This window comes from Coturnix japonica, chromosome 1, assembly GCF_054131305.1.
Source record: "Coturnix japonica strain WE chromosome 1, WE-NBRP24, whole genome shotgun sequence".
Classification (NCBI taxonomy): Eukaryota; Metazoa; Chordata; class Aves; order Galliformes; family Phasianidae; genus Coturnix; species Coturnix japonica.
In genome coordinates, this window is record NC_140663.1 from 41,144,659 (window position 1) to 41,164,861 (window position 20,203).

Genomic DNA, 20,203 nt, shown 5'->3' on the forward strand with positions numbered 1-20,203 from the left:
CTGGTGTGTGCAGGTTTGAGTTGTTTTGTGTGCTGGCAGTGTGCCGCCTGCTTTGTGTGGGGACCATTTTAAGAAGACATGGTTATGCATGTCCATTCCATTTTAAGTTTTGTCCAGAAGTTACTGGAGTAATTTAACTTTGCTTTAAATAAAAGTAGTATTCTGGTCTTGCATTTTGATTAAGCAATTCTGGCAAAGAGGCATGTTGTACTTTTCAAGAAACATAGCTTCTTTCCTGCCGGTCTAGGAGTGAGTTGCTTAATCAGGGTTGTCCACACTTGAAAAAGTACTTGATGATGGAGGAAGGATCCTTGGAAAAATGAGAGGATTGAGGTGTCACACTAGAAAAATTCCCACAAGGAAATGAGTCATTAACATAGGGTAGTGCTTTGCAGCATCATTGTCATGGGTGAGGGGACTGCCTCCACCTGCACAGAGCTGTGAGTTGGCAAGAATGTTTGAGTTTCAGGTTGTGAGTGGACTCTGAATCTGTTGTGAGTAACTCAAAGGGAGTGTGCAAAAGTGTGTGTCTGCATGCTTTCAGTAGCTAAGAGTGGTTCAAATAGCACTTTGGTGACGGGTTAAAAATAACCCTGCCAGTAACAAGTTCATTTGTTAAGCGAGAACTGATGATTGCTTCAGTTTTTCTACACAGCAAGCAGTGATTTGAGGTTTGACCATGGTGCTTCTTGGTCACAGTAGATAGCATTTCCACTGTTTGTTTCTGCAGACCTCCTCAGTGGTGTGCCAGTTACTGTGGAGCTTTTACCTTTTACTGTTCTTCTTGTTTCATGATAGTGAGTTATAGTTCATCAAATGTTTTCTGTTCTCCCTACTCTGTTCTCTCCTGGTTGCATATTATTGCAGGAGGTTGGTAAAGATTGTCAGAAGTGAAAATGAATTTCTAAGCAACGAGGCTGAAGGGTTTGCTTAAAAAGAAATCTCTTTACAGAAGTGGAGTCAGTGTAAATATACTTCTCATTAGATATGTAATGAATGCTGTGCGAATGATAACAAATCACATTTATGTAAATCTAGATATCTAGTTAGGGATGGAAAGAGAATGCAAAAGTCTGTCTAGGTAAATATCTAAAAATGTAAAAACCAATTCTGTGGTGATCAGAATCTCACACTTACTCTAAAAGTTTTCCATAAGGATTTTTCTTCAATTAGTGGTTTTGCCAGCAACCTTAAGATCTTCATTCAGGTTGTGTTTTGTTTGTTTGTTTTTTATTGTATTTTTTGTTTAAATAACTGTGACACTCAGCTGTCAGAAGTGCTGTTGTTGCCAGAGAGAGCAGAAGCCATTTTCTAGGGCTTTTTTTTCCCCCTCATTTATGTAAAAGACTCCCTAGGGCCCTAACCTGTTTGTACTGAGTTTTCATATACTGAAGTTTGAAACATGCTCTAGTTTTCAAGTTTGCTTCAATAGAAGTGATGCAAAATGCATGGATTCCATTTTTATGAACTGAAGAATACAGTGTCATCAAGTGCTCTGGAGACACACAAGAAAATCTAAAAATATATTGCTAAGTGTTTAGTTTATGTATTGATTGTGTTTATGTTTTAAGCTAAAGAAACATCAGGTAACCTGGAGAAATATGGCTTTGGAAAAAGTTGGTTGGCTGTGTGCTTGTACACTGATTTGTGTATTGACTTTTGCAACCTTTTTCATTGCAGTCAAGATAAATATTGAGGGAGACTGAACACAAAGGTTTTACTTATTTGTTCTTACTGTGACACTGTGGTTTTTTTCCTGTTGTATACCTGATTGTGTTGTTTAACCGTGCTTCATCATGTTATAGTCATATTTCATGGTAAACAGGGAATATCTTCTGGCCTTGGTTTTTGGTTTGGTTTTGGTTGGTTTGGTTTTGGTTTGTTGATTGGTTGGTTTTCTCATATTTTTCTTTTTCTTTTTTTTTTTAATAATACTTTCAGAATTCACCACTCTACGAGTATCTGCAGGATTTGGGACACACTGATTTTGAAGTATGTTCATCTGTGTCACAGAAGGCGAAGCAATGTGCAGTAGAGGAAGGCCAGAGAGAGAGGACTGTACATACTGCCCAGAAAGTGAGTGTTCTCCTTTTTCTTAATATTTATCCTCTCAAAAGGGAATTACCTCACAGATAGACATAATTGGAGGGATAAAGATGGAATTCTTACTGTAATAATTAAAAGTTAATGGTAACAGTTCTCATGTATTGTCTGCAATTATGTTTGGGAATATCTGATCTGACAATGTATTTCGAAGTGTTTCTTTGCTTGTATGTGGATTAGGGAAGAAAGATGCTTTGATAGTGAATTCTTTAAGAGTTGTATATGATGTTGTTTACTGGATATTATTACTGTGGCTTAGCATGATATTCTATGAATAACACCTGTGATTTTCCGGAACAAAATATTTATAAGTCCCAGCCTTTCTCAGGCATTCAGTTCCTAAATATTACTTATTATGTAATAGAACAATAAGAAAGAGGATTTCTGGGTGGTATAAATGCCATAGCCAGTCTGAAGGAGAATGCAGAATAGTACTTAGCTTCTGGCAGTTTTATAACAGTAACAGGTGACAATGTTCACTAACTGATATGCTCAGACTTCTTTTTTTTGCATATGTTTTTGCATATATTTTGCATATTCACAACTATGGAAGTCAGTAAAACAGTGTGATTCTGTGTTCATATATATAACTTCCACTGAATTTAATACAAAACTGATATAGGGTTAAGAATCTTAAAAGTGCAAGGATGTACTGCTTTTAAAAGCCTCAAGGCTTCTGTTGTTTTTTTTTCCCCTTTGCTTCTCTTCAGTTATCTTACCCTTAATTCTACTGCTCTGGGAGGAGGTCCTCTGGTATTATGTCAGCTGCAGAAGTAACTCATCATGGTTTGCCGGGCAACTTGAAAACAGAGGGTGTGTGAAAATGGATTGCACATTTCTTATGAATACCAGGATGACATTCATACCATCTCATCTCAGTCTAGACAAATTGTATGGTGGGGAAAATAAGGAAGAAACCTTGGTGTAAATGATAAAGTGATAAAATTTCATAGGTTCTTCTAACTGTTGTTGGGAACGTCTTTTGTAGTCTAATATCAGAAAGTCTGTTTTTGTGTCCTATTTTTTGGCAGAATGTCTTAAAATGAGAGAGACAGCTCACCACATATTTGAAGAAGTACACTGAAATAAGGAGGATCCGAGGCTTTATTAAGACTTCTCTGTGATGTACAGGCAAATCATTTCAATTCCCATCCAATCATTTCCTCATTTTAAGATCAGACTATTTCCACTTCCCTTCTCTCACTGTTTGCTGATGTAGTCTACTGACAGTATAAAATATCCGGGAAGCAAGTGGTTTCCAGTTTCTGAGTATGTACCCCCTCCTAAAGTGAAATGATCTTAGTTGAGTCTTTAGTATAGTGTAAATAACATAATCACAGGGAGTAGATGTTCCATGCCTTAACAATGCCTAGTACATGGGTATTGTTTTCTTTCTGTTTCGAAAACCAAGTACAAATGGCTTAAACATTTTTATTTTTATTTTTAATTTAAAAGATGTAGGTGTTTATACAAGTGTATAAACAATTAGAGTTTTGGCTTTCTTGCTTATCATAGTCCATCTGTCTTTCCTAGGTTTTCTAACAGATCTGAAACCCCCTGGCATCTGAAACAATACTCTTTTCTTTAAAAGGTGGTTAACCTTTTAGGGGGAGCATCCAATTCTGCTTTATTTCTCCATTATCATCCCATTCTACTAGGTACAGGATTTGTTCTGAATAGAAAAAAGAGACAAATGATGTTCCTGAGGAGAGAAGTGAAATAATATTTTTTTATTAGGTTGCCTGCTGACTGATAGTGGAAAACTCATATTAGAAAATTTGCTGCATTGCTTTGTGTTTGTGTTGGGTTTGTTTACTCTTGTATTCAATCAAGTAGGATCCCTGTTCAGGTACAGTCTTGTGACATGCAACAGTATTTTGGCAAGGTAAAGATCTAGTGTGAGATCCTAGCAGACTGGAAAAACAAATCTGGGAGATAAAGATGTTCCTAGTGACTGGTACTAACATTGCTGTGTTTTGCTTTCCTACAAAGCGGTGCATATGGTTCAGGCTTAGTGAGAGATAAAGGCATCAGCTGAATTTGAAGTGCACCTTAATTAGTTTTTTGGTTGGTTAGTTTTGTTTTGTTTCCTTAATTAGACCATGGTCTTAATGAACACTGAAATGAAAAGCTGTAAAGGTACTTCAAGACTGCTCTGAGGGCTGAGGGAGTATAGAGAAGTGCTTTAGCATGGTAATTATAGGTGCAGTGCTTCGGGCTGTACCAACCTCAGGAGAGAGTTACAGACAAAGTTCTGATCTCATGGTCACTTGATATTCAAAAGCACTGTTTGAAGGAAGTATTAGATTTGTTTTCTGGAATTAAAACCAGAATTATTTGGGTAATTCTGCTTGATCTTTAAGGAACATGCTTCTTTCATATACAATTTTCCTTTCTCATTCATTTTCCTAGACTACTGTGAATACCTGAGTGTCTTAACTGATCTTACTGTCACCTCATCCTGGCTCAATTGTGACAGTTATCTCTAGAACAAGGCAGGTAGTGGCGGTAGGTACTTAGCATTCTGTTGAGACCACACACAGAAATTGGAAAGGAGGAACAAGTCCTTGCCTTTGTCTGACTTCCACCTACATCATGCCAGATTGGATTAGCTGGAAGATGTTACTGCTTAGTATTACCATCTTTCTGAGCTGCACAGAATTGGAAGGCACCAGCACTGATGATGGTAGTTAAGATGCTGACAAATTGCCATTTCAGGTTCACCCTGCATAGAAGAGAAATATTTCTAAGAATTTTATTTTAGGTTCAAAATGAATGAACATAAAATGTTTGATGTTCTATGCTGCTTTTTTTAATGTTAGATGGTGGATAGTTTTAATTCTGATAATTAAGCTTAGCAAAAAGCTTAATAATAATTACTTATTAAGCTTATTAAGAGGATTCATGTGACTGACTTGCTTTCTGATGTTGTAAGAATGATGGTCCAGAAGCACTGGCAACATGACCTGACTTGTGTGTTGATGAAAGTTGTTTTACTTGTCAGTAACACTCCCAGTGGGAATGCAAACTGTGAGACACTGTTCCCAGGAACTGAATAATGGAATGTGTTACTGCACTCTACTGGGTCACAGCCCAAGACAGTGGGTTGTCTTGCTTTGTTTTCAAGCACTGACATGCCTGTTGAGCATTTATGCAAGCTCATATTTTTATTTTTAATCTAAAACATGGCGAATAAACCAAACGGCTGTGTAACACATCAGTCTGTTTTTTTTCAGTAGTCCTACAGTCTAGTTTAGTCAGCTGGTAGCAGTTTAAAACTGTCTGATGTAGATTTAAATGCTTATGGTAAAAAGAGAAGAACTTCAGAAGGCCAAGCAGTTGAAAATGGACAGCTCCTTTTGCACTTCACTGTGCTAAGACAGGTACTTCAGAACAAAGGATTTGCCTGCTGCTCAAATGTAGGCCAATGGCTTTGTTTATTTCATCTCAATTCTTCACAAATTGACATCAGATAATTTTGTTTCATTCACATCACTTCACAAGAAACTCTACCTTGGAAGAGAATCTATTGGTGTAGTTTGCGTGGTGCCCTTCTCCTCCTCAGACATATGGCAGTGCCCTTGAATAGCCTTGAATTCCTTGCCCATGTAGCAAAAGTGATTCTTGCTTTTACCAGCATTACTGATAGTAATGGTAGAAAATAGTAGAAGAAAAGGCCTTCAAAGCCCTTCTGCCCTGTATCAGACTTCTGTCACTGCCTTCCAGAGGACTGTTAAGCTGATTGGTCTGTCTGTTCTGCCTCCCATCATTGGCCCTATTTAAAAAAAAATCCTAACCACAGCTCAGTACTTTTGTTGGTTAATTTTATTCTTCCATTTCCAGCCTTAGAGTTGGAAGCACGATGGAGAAGTTTGTGTTCCTCTTATCACACAGCTGCTTCAGGAGCATTTCTGTAGCTTGCATTGGAACAGGGTTATACCTGGAATCCCAAAGCCAGAAGCTCAGTGTCAGTTCCTCTGGGCAAGTGACCTTTCAGCTGTATGTGGTAAACGTCAGTTTTTACACTTCTCTGTCTTAAAAGGGAGAGAGAAGAAAAGGAAGAAGCTGAAATAATGCAGATACTGTTTATAGATGAAGCTCTTATGATCCATTTTTTATTGTTGATGTGGGGTTGTTTGTTGGGTTTTTTGGTTTTTGGTTTGTTTTGTTTTTTAAACAGTATGGCATAAAATGTAAGTGCTTCAAAATGCAAATTCTTTTGGCCTACATTTCACTTGATTGTACTATATGTCAGCACTTTGAAAATTAACTTGCAGGGCCTCAGAATTCATGAAATAGTCATGAGTAAATACTTCAAAAAATACTTCCTGACAGCTCAGTCTGAGGAAGGGAGATACACGATGTCTGTCCAAAACTGCCTTTTTCATCAGAAGTCTGGAGAGTGAAGCAGAGTCAAGAATCTATTTTATTTGATATTTTCATGTATTTTGGGAAGGCATGCGAATAAAATGTGTGGTGAAAGGGAGCAGGTTCCCCTAACTAGTGTTGTTCAAAGTTTCGTTTACAGCTCGGATGAAGCTATGGATTTAGATTGTATGGGAGAAGCAACATGGGGAGAAGACTACATGATAGCAAGTGCTGGTGTGACAGGGAGTATCTGAGACAGTTCCTCTTAAAATCATTTATCCCTACTTCTGTTCACTCATCTTTCATAGCCTTGTCCTCCATGGAGAGGTTGTTCCTCTCCCTGTGTTCTACTTTTCTTCAGTCCGTCAGCCATTTAACATCACTGCTTTTTTTATCCTTTAGAAGAGAGAAAATCTTACATACTGAATAGTTGCCAACCTGAGATCAAACAAATTCTAGCTGTATTTATTTTTAACAGTACAGCATAACAATTCATTACATTCAATAGGTGGGGTGAATGAAGCTTTATTTCTTAGTCTTGTGTACTGGCAAACTGAGCGGAAGCAGATGTTCCCATACTCTGAAGTTAGGCCAAATAGAATAAGGGAAACTTCCTTGCAGGTACGTGTGTCTGAGTTAACAAGGAAAGAAATAAAGAAATTGTCTGTCTGTTATTTTTTCCTTTTTTTCTTTTTTAATGGAAATAATTTCTGTTCCTTTCAGCAAAGCATCCTGTCAAAACTAGTTGAGTTCTTCAGAAGTTGGTTTCCCTTTCCACAGTATAAGAAAAATGATGACATACTTCACCGATTGGTAAGAGATTTTTTTTTTAATTTTTTTTTTACAATTTTCTAATCCATAGGTCTTCCCTTCCTTTGTACCTTTTCTTCTAAGCACCATCTTTGGTTTCTATTGTTTTTTTCTTCTAACAGTTTTACTTAATCTTTAGGTAATATTTTCAGATTTTCAGAGGTAGGATGCCAGGCAAGTTGGGCACATGCACAATAAAGGAAAACTGTCAGTAGCCAGCTTGAATATACTCAAAATATGGAAGAAATGGTCAGAAATTAAATTCTTTAAAGCTGAAAGGAATTAATTCACATTGTAACTGCCCCATTCACTGGAAGACACTGCAGAAACACAGAGAAGGTCTCTAAGTTGCAGTTGGTGACTTGCAGACACAGCTCAAGATGAAAGCCTGTAGAGCATCACTTGATACCACTTTGCCCTCTTACAGCTTCTTAGCTCAAGCACAGAAGTGGGCCTGGGCAATTCCACCACTCCTGGTCCTGTCCTGGGCTATCTGCTTTGTTTCTGCTCTATTCTCTGTTGTGCTTTTTGCATTTGGGAAGTGCAAAGTAGACTAATGCACCACCATGAAAATGTTGTGTTAGGCTGTTCTGGAATCTAACAAAAGTTTGTTTGTTTTTTCTACTATGATGTAAGAATGAATCACTATATGTAGCTTAGGGGGAAAAAAAAGTGTTGAGCTATATGAGAAGTTAGGAGTTTCCATTTCTAAGAGTTCTTCTAATTGCTGTCACTTCTCCCTCATCTCAAGAAGGCAAAATCTCCGCAACATCTTGTTACTGATCACTGATTGTATTTTTAGTTACCATCCTCCTTGTTTCTCTTTGATTCAGAACTATCGTCTTCACAGCTTTTCTGACCTTAATGTCTTGAAATGGAAATGCAACCAAAGACTATGGAAAATATGTTTCTTCTTCTGCATGCTGCTTTAGGGTAACAAAATGACAGAGGATATGTTGGAGGAGGGCTGTTTCCTTTTGAACGCAACCCAAAATCAATGTTTTCCAATAAATGTAGAATGCAAGTTGCCTGGATTTATATCAAAACAGAGAATTTAACTAGCTAATTTGTGATAGCCTTGGTTTTCATAAATAATCTAATTCGGTCAGTGCAGACTAAAAAGCTTGTGTAATGTGAAATAACTAACTTCTATTAACTTCTGCTCTCCTTTCCTTCCTGTAATCTAGCTAGATGCAAAGATGCCACATGCTCAGTTTTGGGTTCTTCTACAACATTCTCAATTGGAAGGGTTCTGTGATCATAGTTTAGTGCAGTACATTAGCATAATTGTGATGTGTTTCTAGGTATTGTTACTGTCTAGATCTGATCACAAAGTCAATGTGATTTACTCTGCAAGGCTGAAGTAATAGATAGAAAATGAGTTTTTAAATTTAAGCATATTTTTAAAAGTGAGGTAGCCACTACTGATGTACCTGGAACATTTCTGTCATCTTCAAGTTAGCTGTCAGTGAAGCATAGGGTGTCTGGATGTTTTCCCTGTTATCATAACTTAATTTCAAGAGTTTATTTCTTTACTAACACTTGTTTTTTCTTCTGCTAATTTGTGGCAAGGATGTTGGATTTCGATTTGACACTCTCCGTACCATCCTGCAACAGGAAGTTCTGCTGCAGGAGGATGTGGAACTGATTGAGTTCCTTGACCCGAGTATCCTGTCTGCAGGGCAGTGTAAGCAACAGGAAAATGGACAGCTTCCAACACTACGCTCCCTAGCAACTCCTAATATTTGGTATTGTACAGAGAATATCTGTTACAGTATTCGCTGTTAAACAACAACAAACAAATATTGTATGGTTTTTACATAAAATGCAGCAATATAGTAACTTTTTTTTCCCCTCAGATCTTTGAGTCTTTGGCCCACTACTACTCACGTATATGGATAAACATGTTTTTGCCTCAGGCATTTTATTGAAAGAGTGAGTTTTAATCTGAGATAGCTACATAAGCAAAAGTCAGTACTTAAAACCCTAACACATGCCAAGAATAAAAATTTAACACTGATGAATTAATGAATTTCAAAAGTCATATGGGGGTGATTTTGATAAATTAGGTGTAGTTGTGTAGACTGAATTGGGAAGTGTCTTTTTCACTGTGGCCTTTGTAAAGTATGTTAATTGTAAGGGTGAGCAATTACTTTTTGTGGGTTTAGAATACTAGAAGATCGGACAAAAGAACATTTAAATACAATACACTGAAATTAGAAAAGGCTGGTGAAATTCATCCTGGAACACTGAAGGAGCTAGCTGCAGTCCTGTCTAAACAAATGCCACCTGTGCTTGAAAAATAGTAGGAGTGGTGGATAGTCTGACAGACTGAATTACTGAGAAATGGGCAGGCATCAGTAGATAAGAACATCTTGTAGCACAGACCAGTGGTACGTTTTCTTACATGTGTTAGGATAGTATATGGAATTATTGTAAATGCTCAGCCAGTTAAAAAAAGGAAGAGAAGATGTTTATGACATATGTCATTATTGATAGTCTTTGTCAAACAAGAGCTTTTAAACTGCCGTTTCTGCAATGTTTTGTTTTTGGTCCTAACACTATTTATTGTTTCTGAAACTGTTCAGATGATAAAGAACACTGACGAAATTTGTAAATATTGCTTACCTCACATATAACACCATTTTTTAAGTGTTTTGGTAGATAGGAGTTCAAAAGTATCTTGACAAATTGCAGAAATATCTTGAAATCAGTAGAATATCAATAAAGACAAGTGTATAATACTTCCCTTGGGAAGGAAAAATCAAATTAACAGCCCAAAGCTGAACAGTTGGGCAGAAAGTACAGTACTACTTCAGAGAAAGATCTTTGTGTTGTTGCAGAGCATAAATTGAAAAAGTGGAAAATCTCATCTCACAATCCTTGCTATATGCAAGACACTGGGGTTTTAACTTTTTCTCACTGTTTCACTGTATCTTGACTCTGTTTTTTTATGCCATTTTTTGTGCAATACAGGTAATTAAGAAGTAGGTAAGTACAGAACAAGAAAAACAGTGAGTCTAGAAAACCCAATGTTTTGGAAACATTTGAGGTAGGAAGGCTTATTTGGCCAGCATGGAGAAAACTTAGGTGGGGTGAAACAGTCTTATGGGCAGTAGAAGGTAGTAAGGAAGTGATGTCAATCTATGCAGAGAAGGAAAAGATAAGAAGAAAAATAATTTTAACTTAAGAATCTACATGTACTTCCCGCTTGCTTGACCTCAGGAGTCTGTGGTTGAAACTACTTTTTCTATTTGCAGGGACATCTCACTGTTGTTTGCCTTTGTAAGTGCCCTGCTTGTGCTTCCGTCATGGTGGAAGGAGTCATCGTGGCTACCATGGGGACTAGTTCTGCTTGTGTATGCAGTCTTTCGAGTGTGGGCCACATGGAGGACAGCCAAGCTACAAATGTCCCTGCAAAAATACTGTACCCAGCTGGAAGAAACAGTAGCAAATAGTCGAGCTTTCACTAATCTTGTGAGGAAAGCTCTACGGCTCATTCAAGAGACTGAAGTAATTTCCAGAGGATTTACCCTGTGAGTCTACGTTTCACTTTAATGCACAAGTCCATTTAAGCCAAATGTGTTCTGACATAGTCCTGTTGCACTGTCTCCCATAACAAGTGAAACTGCTGAAAACCGTGCTACTTGAAGTTTTTAATGTATGTAAAATTGTATAGTTATCATAGCTGTGTTCACCAACATGCAAGTATGAATCCTAACAAGACATTGTTAAAACTATGCATCCTGAAGGAGCATTAAGTCTCAGAAATCCTTACTGAACACCTATGCTTTTGAAAATCTCCTGGAGTCTTAGCTATGAAATACCAAAAGAAAAGGACTTAAAACCAATTTAGTTATTGTTTTGGAGGGTCATTTAGTTTGTTTGCTTCACTTTTCTTTTTTTTTTTTTTACCTCATATTACCAAATCCATGTAACAAACCTGATCTGCAGGTAATCATTCATATTTTAGAAAACAAGATTACTTCAAAAATATCAAATAATAGTCTGAAGTAATGAGAACATAGCAATTAGTAAGGCCTATTCAGAGGTCATTTTCAACCTCAAAAAAATTACAATTCCTTCTTGTTTATTTGCATACAATTAAGATGTTTAGAATTTTACGTTATTTACTCCTGAATCTGCCTCTTGACCACTTAAGGTATTAAAGTTTTCCTAGTTATTTAGCTCTCTGGGTAATATTTAACTCCTTGGATAAGTTTGCTCTTACTATGTAGAAGGACACTGGAACGTGTTCAGTGATCCCAAGACCCACTCTCATTGCCAACTGTATATCCCTTTCCCTTGTAGCAACCTATTTCCAGACATGCACCTGAATCATTTAGACTTGAAGTTAAAAGAAGATGGGAAATGCCTGCAACTAAATGCTGTTAACTTGTTTCTAAAACCAATAAAAAGTTCCCCTGTGTGCACCAAGAAATGGTTAATGCCAGACCAACTACTCAGCTTGCAGGCACATGTTGTTATGGGCAAGCTTTAAACTGTGGAGTTTGCATTTTGAATTAATTTTTGAGTTTGAGATACCTTCATTATACTTAGCTGAATGCTTTATTCTCCCTTAGGAATGCATAAGCATGTCTTCAGTCTGCCTAGCTGTGTTTTTTGTTTGTTTTCTTTTCTGAAGACGTGTATAGTTAAGCAATAGACAGCCTTATCTTTGCAGATGAGTTCTTAAAAGAAATTATTATTAGGGCTTGGCCAAATAACAGATGAGAAAAACATTTGGATTTTTTCCCAAGTTTAAGCAAATGAACTTGTGGTCAATGTTAAAAATTGCTGGTTTCTTGTTCTTTTACTACATATCTTAGATAACAGATTAACAAAAAACAGACTGATCTTTAAGCTAGTGCTTGATCTCATAGCCCCTTTACTTAAAATTCTGGCAAGCTTTTCAAAAGATTTTATAGTATGGATGGAGTGGGAGAATGCTGTGTCAGCATTCTCATCAGAATAATTACTCAGTATGAAGAGGTCGGTGTCATACAGGTTTTGGGTTGGTTTAGTCTGGAGGAAGTTTGAACTCAAGTGACCCCTCCAGCACCCACATATGTAAGAGATGCTGCTGCACAGAGCATAGTGAACTTCTTTGCTTGATGTAATGCTTTATGTGTGATCCAAAAAACTAGCTACCCCTGCTCTTGGTGATTTTTTGCTACAATGAATCTTAGAAGAACCATGTTTGATATGTTCTCCAGTAGTAACCTTGTCAAAGTGTTAATGCTTGTTCAGGGAGAGTCTTGAGGCAGTAGGAATGGTTGCATCTGGAAAGTTAATGAGTATCTTCTTGTATTGTTTTGTATATTTCAAGGAATGGGATTTTAACTGGGTAGCACAGCATCCTGTTGCATGATACATATGCTGCTCTTTGAATAAGCTGCTAGCCTAGCATGGTCTGGTCTGTGCACTAATTTTGTTACAAATGAAAGATAATGAAGCTGCAACTCTGCAAGCCCAGGTCCTGGTGTTCTACAGCTGTGGTTTTTTTTACAGCTGTATTGCACTATCCATTGCTATGTTCTCATTGGCTGATTTTGTAGCTTTGCTTTATTCTACTCTCTTTGCTAACTTATTAATTGATATTTGGCTGTTTCAGCAAGTGTTAAATTATTCTTGATGAGATTAGGGTCAGTTCTCCATTGGTTCACTGGTTTACTACTGCATGGCAGTGACTGCTGTTTGTTCAATTGATTTGCCTTTGTTCCCATCCTAACTTTAAAAAAAAACAAAAAACAAAAAAAAAAAAACTACTACAAAAAAAGCACAGTAGCCACTTAAGGAAAAAAAAAAATAAAACAGACTACTAAGTACCCTGTCATGTCTTTCTTATATAATCTCCTCTTCAAAGACTAATGAATATTATGATTTCAGAAGGGCCTTTAGAAGAGTTTAATACCTCCATTGGCTTTTAAGTCTGCACAGTAAGAGCTCTGTTATGCAGAGACGCTCAAGGTCTTGCTGATGTAATTTGGATTTCAGAAGTTACGTAGCTGGTGTAGAAAAGGGCTCTGCTCAGGCAGAACAGCAGTATTTCTGTCTCTGTTGCAATTAGACAAATGAGTCTTGATCATGAGTTGCAGGCTGGATTTTCTCCTGGCTAATGAAAGTATGCTCATTATTAAATTATAAAATGAAAACTGTAGGGATATGCAATGAAAGGCTGCAGCAATAAAAAACAAGGAACTATTTTCTTGTCTGTCACTGATACAATTAACTTTATTCCAGAGAACTACCTCTATATATTTTCAACTAGAATCAAACTATGTGTGTATGTTGTTGTGTTGTGTGTATGTTGTTGTGTGTAGCATCTCTGTAGAATTTGCTTTTGTGTTAGAGTACAGAAATAGTTTTTTATTCAAGTGCATATGCAGGTTTGTTAAAGGAGAAATTTTGTTTAAAATTTGATTTGTGAAATAAATTATAGTTCTTTACAGGGAAAGTGGATATGGAGCAGCAGAGAACAGGAAATTCACTTTTAACCTTTTGTAAATTTTTTGCTCTTTGTTGCTGATATCCAAAGCTGATAACATAATGTAAGTTCAGTTGAAGTATGTAGAAGATAAATGAAAACTGAGGAAGCTAGAGATATGGCATGTCTGTCGCATGGAAGTTTATAGCAAGTTATATTGACATTACTGGAATAAAGAATTATTCCATTAAAAACAAACAAACTAAAAAAAACCATTGAAAAAAAGCCTCCCAAGAAGCAATACAAATTGTTTTGTTGAATACTGGCAGTACACACAGTACGTGAGTTGTGCTATAGTTCTGTGCAGAAGATGAAAATGCTTGCATTGCTGTAGAGTAACATAAATTTCTTCCTTTTTTTTTACTGGAGGATGGTTTTTATTAGTAAAATAGCTTTACTCTTCTCTTTGGTCCTGCTTCTGACAGTTCACCCAGAGCCTTAGTGTGCAAGAGTTTATCCTTGTACACTTCTAATTGTTATCTTCACAAGCTAGGAAAACATTAGAGATTGGCATGTCCTGAGTTACAGATACAAGATGAACTCATCACTTTGCTCTGAGTAAGGTGAGAGCAGAAGCAGGCTTCCAATCCCCTAACAGTTTGGCAGTCTTAATGACCACACCTTGTCCATTCCCAATCTTGTTCTAGTAAACGCAGTGCCAGAGAGGATGAACTGTCCATCTAGGCTATTTCCAGTGTTGTAGCCATAGGTTTGGCATCAGACTGTGTGTCTTAAGACTCTGTAGATATATTTAACATTCACTCAGTTCATAATCCAATTTATTTCCAGATTAGACAATTTCTTACTGTAGTAAAGACATTTTGAGGTATAGTCTAATAAGCAAATGTTGTCTTTTAAATTGTGTATTCATCTGAACGCGTGCATACCAAAATGTATTTTCACATATGCTTTATACAATTGCATACATCTCATGTTACCTGTCTGACTTACACAAAACACTGCTGTCATTCATTGAATGATTGATAAAAGCTGTTCCACCACTTAAGTAACATTTCTGTTGACCTAGAGAGTAATTCTGCAGGGAATTTGAACAAAAATAGTGTTTTGCTTGAAAAACAGTAGTAGCACATTTTTCTATATAAAGTATTTAAAGCTCAAATTTGCATGCAAAGAGGTAAATGTTAAATATCTGCAAACTTACAATGGGCTTGTGATAGTTTTATAGCAGATAATGTTGTGGTCTGCCTACGTTTACTATGTTCTTTTGGAACACTTTGGAGAAGACAAATGTCCTCAGGAATTTTACTGTGGCTCAGGTGAGACTGGAATCAGGCTGCCTACAGAGGAATCGTAGCTGCTTAACTAAATGTTTGACTGAATAATTCACTGGTGTGATGAATTTCTTTTGTGTGTGTGTGTGAGATAGTTACTGAGCAATTAAAAAAAAAAATAATGTTGAAATGATAGGAAATGAAAACTGATGTACTATCTTTTAAAAATACTTTAGGACATCTGTACAGTTGTATCACATTTTACTTTTCAAGTTTGCTTGACAGGGTCAGTGCCGCTTGCCCACTTAATAAAGCTGGACAGCATCCTAGTCAGCATCTTATTGGTCTCCGGAAAGCCGTCTATCGATCTGTCAGAGCCAACTTCCGAGCTTCAAGACTGGCTACTCTGTACATGCTGAAAAAATATCCTTTTTGTAAGAACCCATCTGTACAGATATTCTATTAATATGGTTTTCTACCTGCATTCGTGCCAGTGTTTAGAGTTGGCATGACTAGAAACATACAATATCTAATTATATATCTACACAAAAAGTAATGAAAATGTAGCATTGTAAATTTTGTCTTGTGCTTGGTTTGGAACAGTCACCATATTTCTTTTTTTGCACTTTGCAGTGTGAGATATGATCCCGTGTATTGAAAACATTGCCCCAATTATTGATGGCCATGCCTGTGATGTAGGCGCTGTTCTGTGATTACACCCAAGCCATCTTTTTTCCTCACACAAAAATAACCTTTCCTCAGAACAATATGCGCTTTCAATCCTTGTCTCCATGTTCAAAGGTAAATCAATTTCCTATTTCAGACAATCTGGATGAAATTCTTATTACATTAATAAGACAAAAGACACATTTACGGGTGAGGGTTTTCTGTTCCAAATCAAACAGTGATACTTGCTTCACGAAATCAAATCTGAATCGTCATCTGTATGTCCTCAGCAATTCAAGATACTTTCTGTGTATAAATTCTTGACAAACAAAAAGAGAAGCATTATATAGAACCATTCTATATGTAGAATGTAGTGGAGTGTAGTAGAACAGGTGTTTTGGTTAGTTTTTTTGTTTGTTTGTTTCTTTGTTTTGTTTTTTTCTTTTCATTGGCTTGAAATATCTTCCAGTAGAAATTCAATGTGTGAATTTCTGCCTCCAGGCAGAAGTTAGATATTTACTGTACGTATATTTTATTCTGGATTTGACAATTTATTATTTATTATCCTTCCATTCTCTTGCTCTAAGCTAATAAAGGATGTAAGTTAAACATGAGAAAAGTATTTTTGCAAAGACAGGAGCGTTTAAATAAGTTACGTTTATTTACTGCACTTCCATCCTTCTAGTTAATCTCACGATGTGAAGAAAAAGACGTATGTTTTAAATCAAAGTACACCAAGGAAGTGTCATTATATTTTTAATGATAATTATTGGAAGTAAGAGGGCATGGCAGGAGATGGCGTGGGAGTTTAATGGGAGTCCCTACCTGAGATACACTGTGCATAAGTGGCTCATTTGGTCCAACCATCTGTTTGAGAGATTCCCTGAAACTTTTTTATATAACTTAAAAATCCATGTGTTCAAACTGCTTGCTAAGATGTTTATGCTGTTGCAGAAAAAAATTAACACAGAATGTGGTTAGTCTCTAAGATAATTGGTCATGAAGTTTTTGACCTGATTTTTCGGTCTCTGGTAGAGTTAATGTCCCTGTGCTCCATTTGCTGGACACACTTTCAGGTTAATTTAGATTAGCTGACCTCACTGACACTGCGTTTATGTGAAGCAGCAGATGCTGTGTTCCTGAGTCATTTGCATTGCAGATTTTCATCTGCATTCATGCTTCTGGAGAGCACTTCACAGGCATCTTTCTTCCTGGACTTTGAGGAGAAATTAGTCGGAAATGTGTTTATTCAGAGCATGAACATTTAGTATTGATGTTTCCTGAGCCACAGAAATTTCCCTTTATGCAATGTGCTCCTACCCAAGCAGTAAACATTTTCTTGAGCACTATTGCAAGTACAATCCTAAGAGAATTTAGCAGGTGGAAAATTTGGGAGTGAGAGCGAGTAGAACTTGTGGCTTCCCCGGAAAACTTATCAGTTGGATAAGAGAGAAGTACTTCTAATGACCTTCATGTGACCCAAAAGATGAGAATATTCAGTTTGTAAATCAAAACATAAATCTTCTCTCTGGTCTCTGTTGAGGCTGACACGATCAGTTTATTGGGAATTTATTGATTAAGGATAATTTCCTCACTTGAGAGCAATGCTGAGATGTTGCGTTTGTTTCTTTTAATGTGGTTGCATTTAGATGTAGAAGTTTATTCGGTGTTCTATCTCTTATCCTTCTCTGAGCCTTTAAAACCTGCTCTGCGAGGAAAGGTGAGAAGTTCGATTAAACAGGGATGGTATGCCATTTTATTAGGTATTTTTTTGCCTTATGTGTCTAATGCAAAAGTTGCTTTGTTAGCCACCTTAACTCTGGCTAAACCTACCCTCTGAACTCTGAGAGTGACAATGTGACCAGCTACATCTGTGTAGTCCCTTTTAAGGACCTGGGTCTGGGTCTGAGCGAAGAGCAGGTATCTGAAGAGGAGGCACACAATCTCACAGATGGCTTCAGCTTGCCTGCACTCAAGGTAATCACTCCTAGAAAGATGCACATCCTTGCAGACTCAGCTTGTGAATCTGTTTCGGGGTTGTGGTGCATACAGCCAATTGTCTTCTCTAAACAAAGAAAACTGCTCATTTCATTTGAAGTGGAAAATCCTAAGAAGTTAAGTTGTGGGTTTGCTTTTTCCCAGCATAATTATATAATCTCTTTTGTACCTTATAAAACGTTGTGTTTTGAGTCTTACAGCTCTTTAACAGCATTCTGAGATTTCTCACTTTGGCTGAAGAAAGGAGTTAAGTCAGCTTTGTCCAGAAGTAGAATATTTTTTGTTGGAGTGCAATTAGGCTCCTGTTTCAAGATTGGTTGTGGGCCAATGCAGTAGTTATTAAGTGGATGGTAGAGATTATAGCCTAATGTTATAAGGAAAAAAACATCTTTGCTGCCACTGGAATTTTGGCAGCTCTTTTTGAGCTGTAGGGTATTTGAAGATTATAGCAAATAATGAGACTGCCTGATGAGAATATGAAAATTTAGGTCTCTGACAACCTTTTGAACGTAATTGCATATAATGCACTTCACTGAAAAATTAATGGTCATCTGAGGTTCACTAGGCCTGAACCTGCATGGTCAGAGATATCCTTCAAAAATACTCAGTGGATTTTCTTACTTTTTTTTCAGTGTTTTTATGGTAGGCTGAGGAATGTTTTTGCATTCTGTATCTGCACCTTTATTTTGGAGGCTGGCTGTGTTCCAGGTGCACGGAGCTAACCTTACTTTGTTTTGCAGGTTCTCTTTCAGCTCTGGGTAGGGCAGAGTTCGGAGTTCTTCAGGAGACTGGTACTGCTCCTCTCCCCAGCCAATGCGTCCCCCAAGCCCTTGATCTCCCCTGAACGGTTGCCTCATCATATCTTGTCTGATGTGACTCAAGGCCTACCTCATACACATGCTGCCTGCCTAGAGGAGCTCAAGAGAAGCTATGAGTTCTATCGGTACTTTGAAACTCAGCATCAGTCAGGTTTTGAACGACCAACCAGAACAAAACAGAAGTCAAGAGAGTTGAACAGCCTTCAGACAGCAGTACGCAGCTTGCAGCTTCATCTCAAGGCACTGCTGAATGAGTATGTTTACACATGAATTAAGAGCTGATGCCTGTGGGAAGAAGGCTTCAGATTCAAGTTCTTTGGGTTGTCAGTTTATATCCCAGATTAGAAACAAAAAAGGCATGTACTTACAGTCACTGCAAGTACATCGTGCCTGTTCTGTTCCTGATTGATTTTACTGAAGGTGTCTGTGTCCAAGGTAGCAGCTCTAAAGTAAAGTAGTAAAGATGTTTTTTGACAGTATAATTATTTAAAGAATGCTTCAAGGATTCTGTTTCACTGCTTCCATTCTCACACTCTTCCCATTGCTGTGTCTAAGCTCTCAGCTGTCATCTAAGTATATCTTTATATAGAGTGAGAGTCTTGGTTCAATGGGGAATCCAGTATTGTTCCCTGATTATTCTTTCAATATCTACTGAAAATTCAGAGCTAAGCAGTATTTCATTTTCTATCTTTGCTTTTGTCTGACCCTTCAAAAAAAACCTGAAAATGCACTTACCTTCCCTTGACTTTTTAACATGCCAAATGCTTTATAAGAAAGTTCAGCTCATAGTAACTACTTAGAAAATATTTTAAGAATTTCATCACTGGCTGATGAAATAACTGAAAACTATCTATTCCTTTAATCTTACATATAAGAATTGCTATAATGAGTGAATGGTGTGTCTCAATGTGGATAAATGGATCTTAGTTTTCAAAATTTGTGGCATTGTTGAGGAGATGGCCAAACTAGATCTTTAGAAGCTAAAGAGAATCACGGGATATTAAATACCTGAAGAAATTGTGAAGTCAAGTATTTACTTCTATTATTTTTGTTCATTTTATTAGGGTAATAATTCTTGAGGATGAACTTGAAAAACTTGTTGGCACTAAGGAGACACCTGAACTAACAACAGAAGCCCACCAGGTTTTGGAACAAAAACTGAAGTTTATTCAGCCTCATATGCAGGCAAGCAACAGCTGCTGGGAAGAAGCCATTTCTCAGGTGGAGAAAATGGGTGGAAGAAACCCAAATAAAAAAGGTAAACATGGGAGGTTAATTTAGCAACTAAAGGGATACACTTTAGAGTTGGAATGGGCAAATAGATCAAAAACTGCATTCAGCCTGTGTTTTCTGAATTTCAGCTAAAGAGACTTAAAAACTTTCCTCTCTGAGAAGGCTGTCTATTTGTCAGACTTCTTCATTGAGATGGCCTTGAAGCTTTTGTTTCAGTAAAAAAAAAATAAAATTAAAAGAACCATACTAACTTAGTCCATTAGGCATGTGGTTTGGGGATGGTACATTTCCAAGTGTTGCCCAGTAGTGGGTTTTTCCCTGTAATAAATAAACACCTGTTTACCTGCTCTCTCAGATACAGTGAGCTAATCTTCTGTGTGTTTAAAAGTAACGTAAACAGCACATGCCAAAGTTTTGCCTTGGTGAGCTCTACTGTCCATGCGGTTATTTTTGCGCGTCACGTTTAGCTTAAGTAATTGAACTGAGCT

The 20,203-nt window shown here is 37.1% G+C and overlaps 1 protein-coding gene across 1 annotated transcript in view; it reads left to right on the plus strand.

Annotated features, from left to right (window-relative positions):
• The window catches only part of VEZT (vezatin, adherens junctions transmembrane protein), a 39,094-nt gene that overhangs the window by 10,415 nt on the left and 8,476 nt on the right, over positions 1 to 20,203 (plus strand). Inside the window, 8 exon segments of the mRNA XM_085515063.1 lie at positions 1,942 to 2,076; positions 7,195 to 7,284; positions 8,854 to 9,029; positions 10,542 to 10,817; positions 15,274 to 15,423; positions 17,496 to 17,643; positions 18,405 to 18,736; positions 19,547 to 19,740. Coding sequence (XP_085371189.1) covers positions 1,942 to 2,076; positions 7,195 to 7,284; positions 8,854 to 9,029; positions 10,542 to 10,817; positions 15,274 to 15,423; positions 17,496 to 17,643; positions 18,405 to 18,736; positions 19,547 to 19,740 — 1,501 coding nt within the window.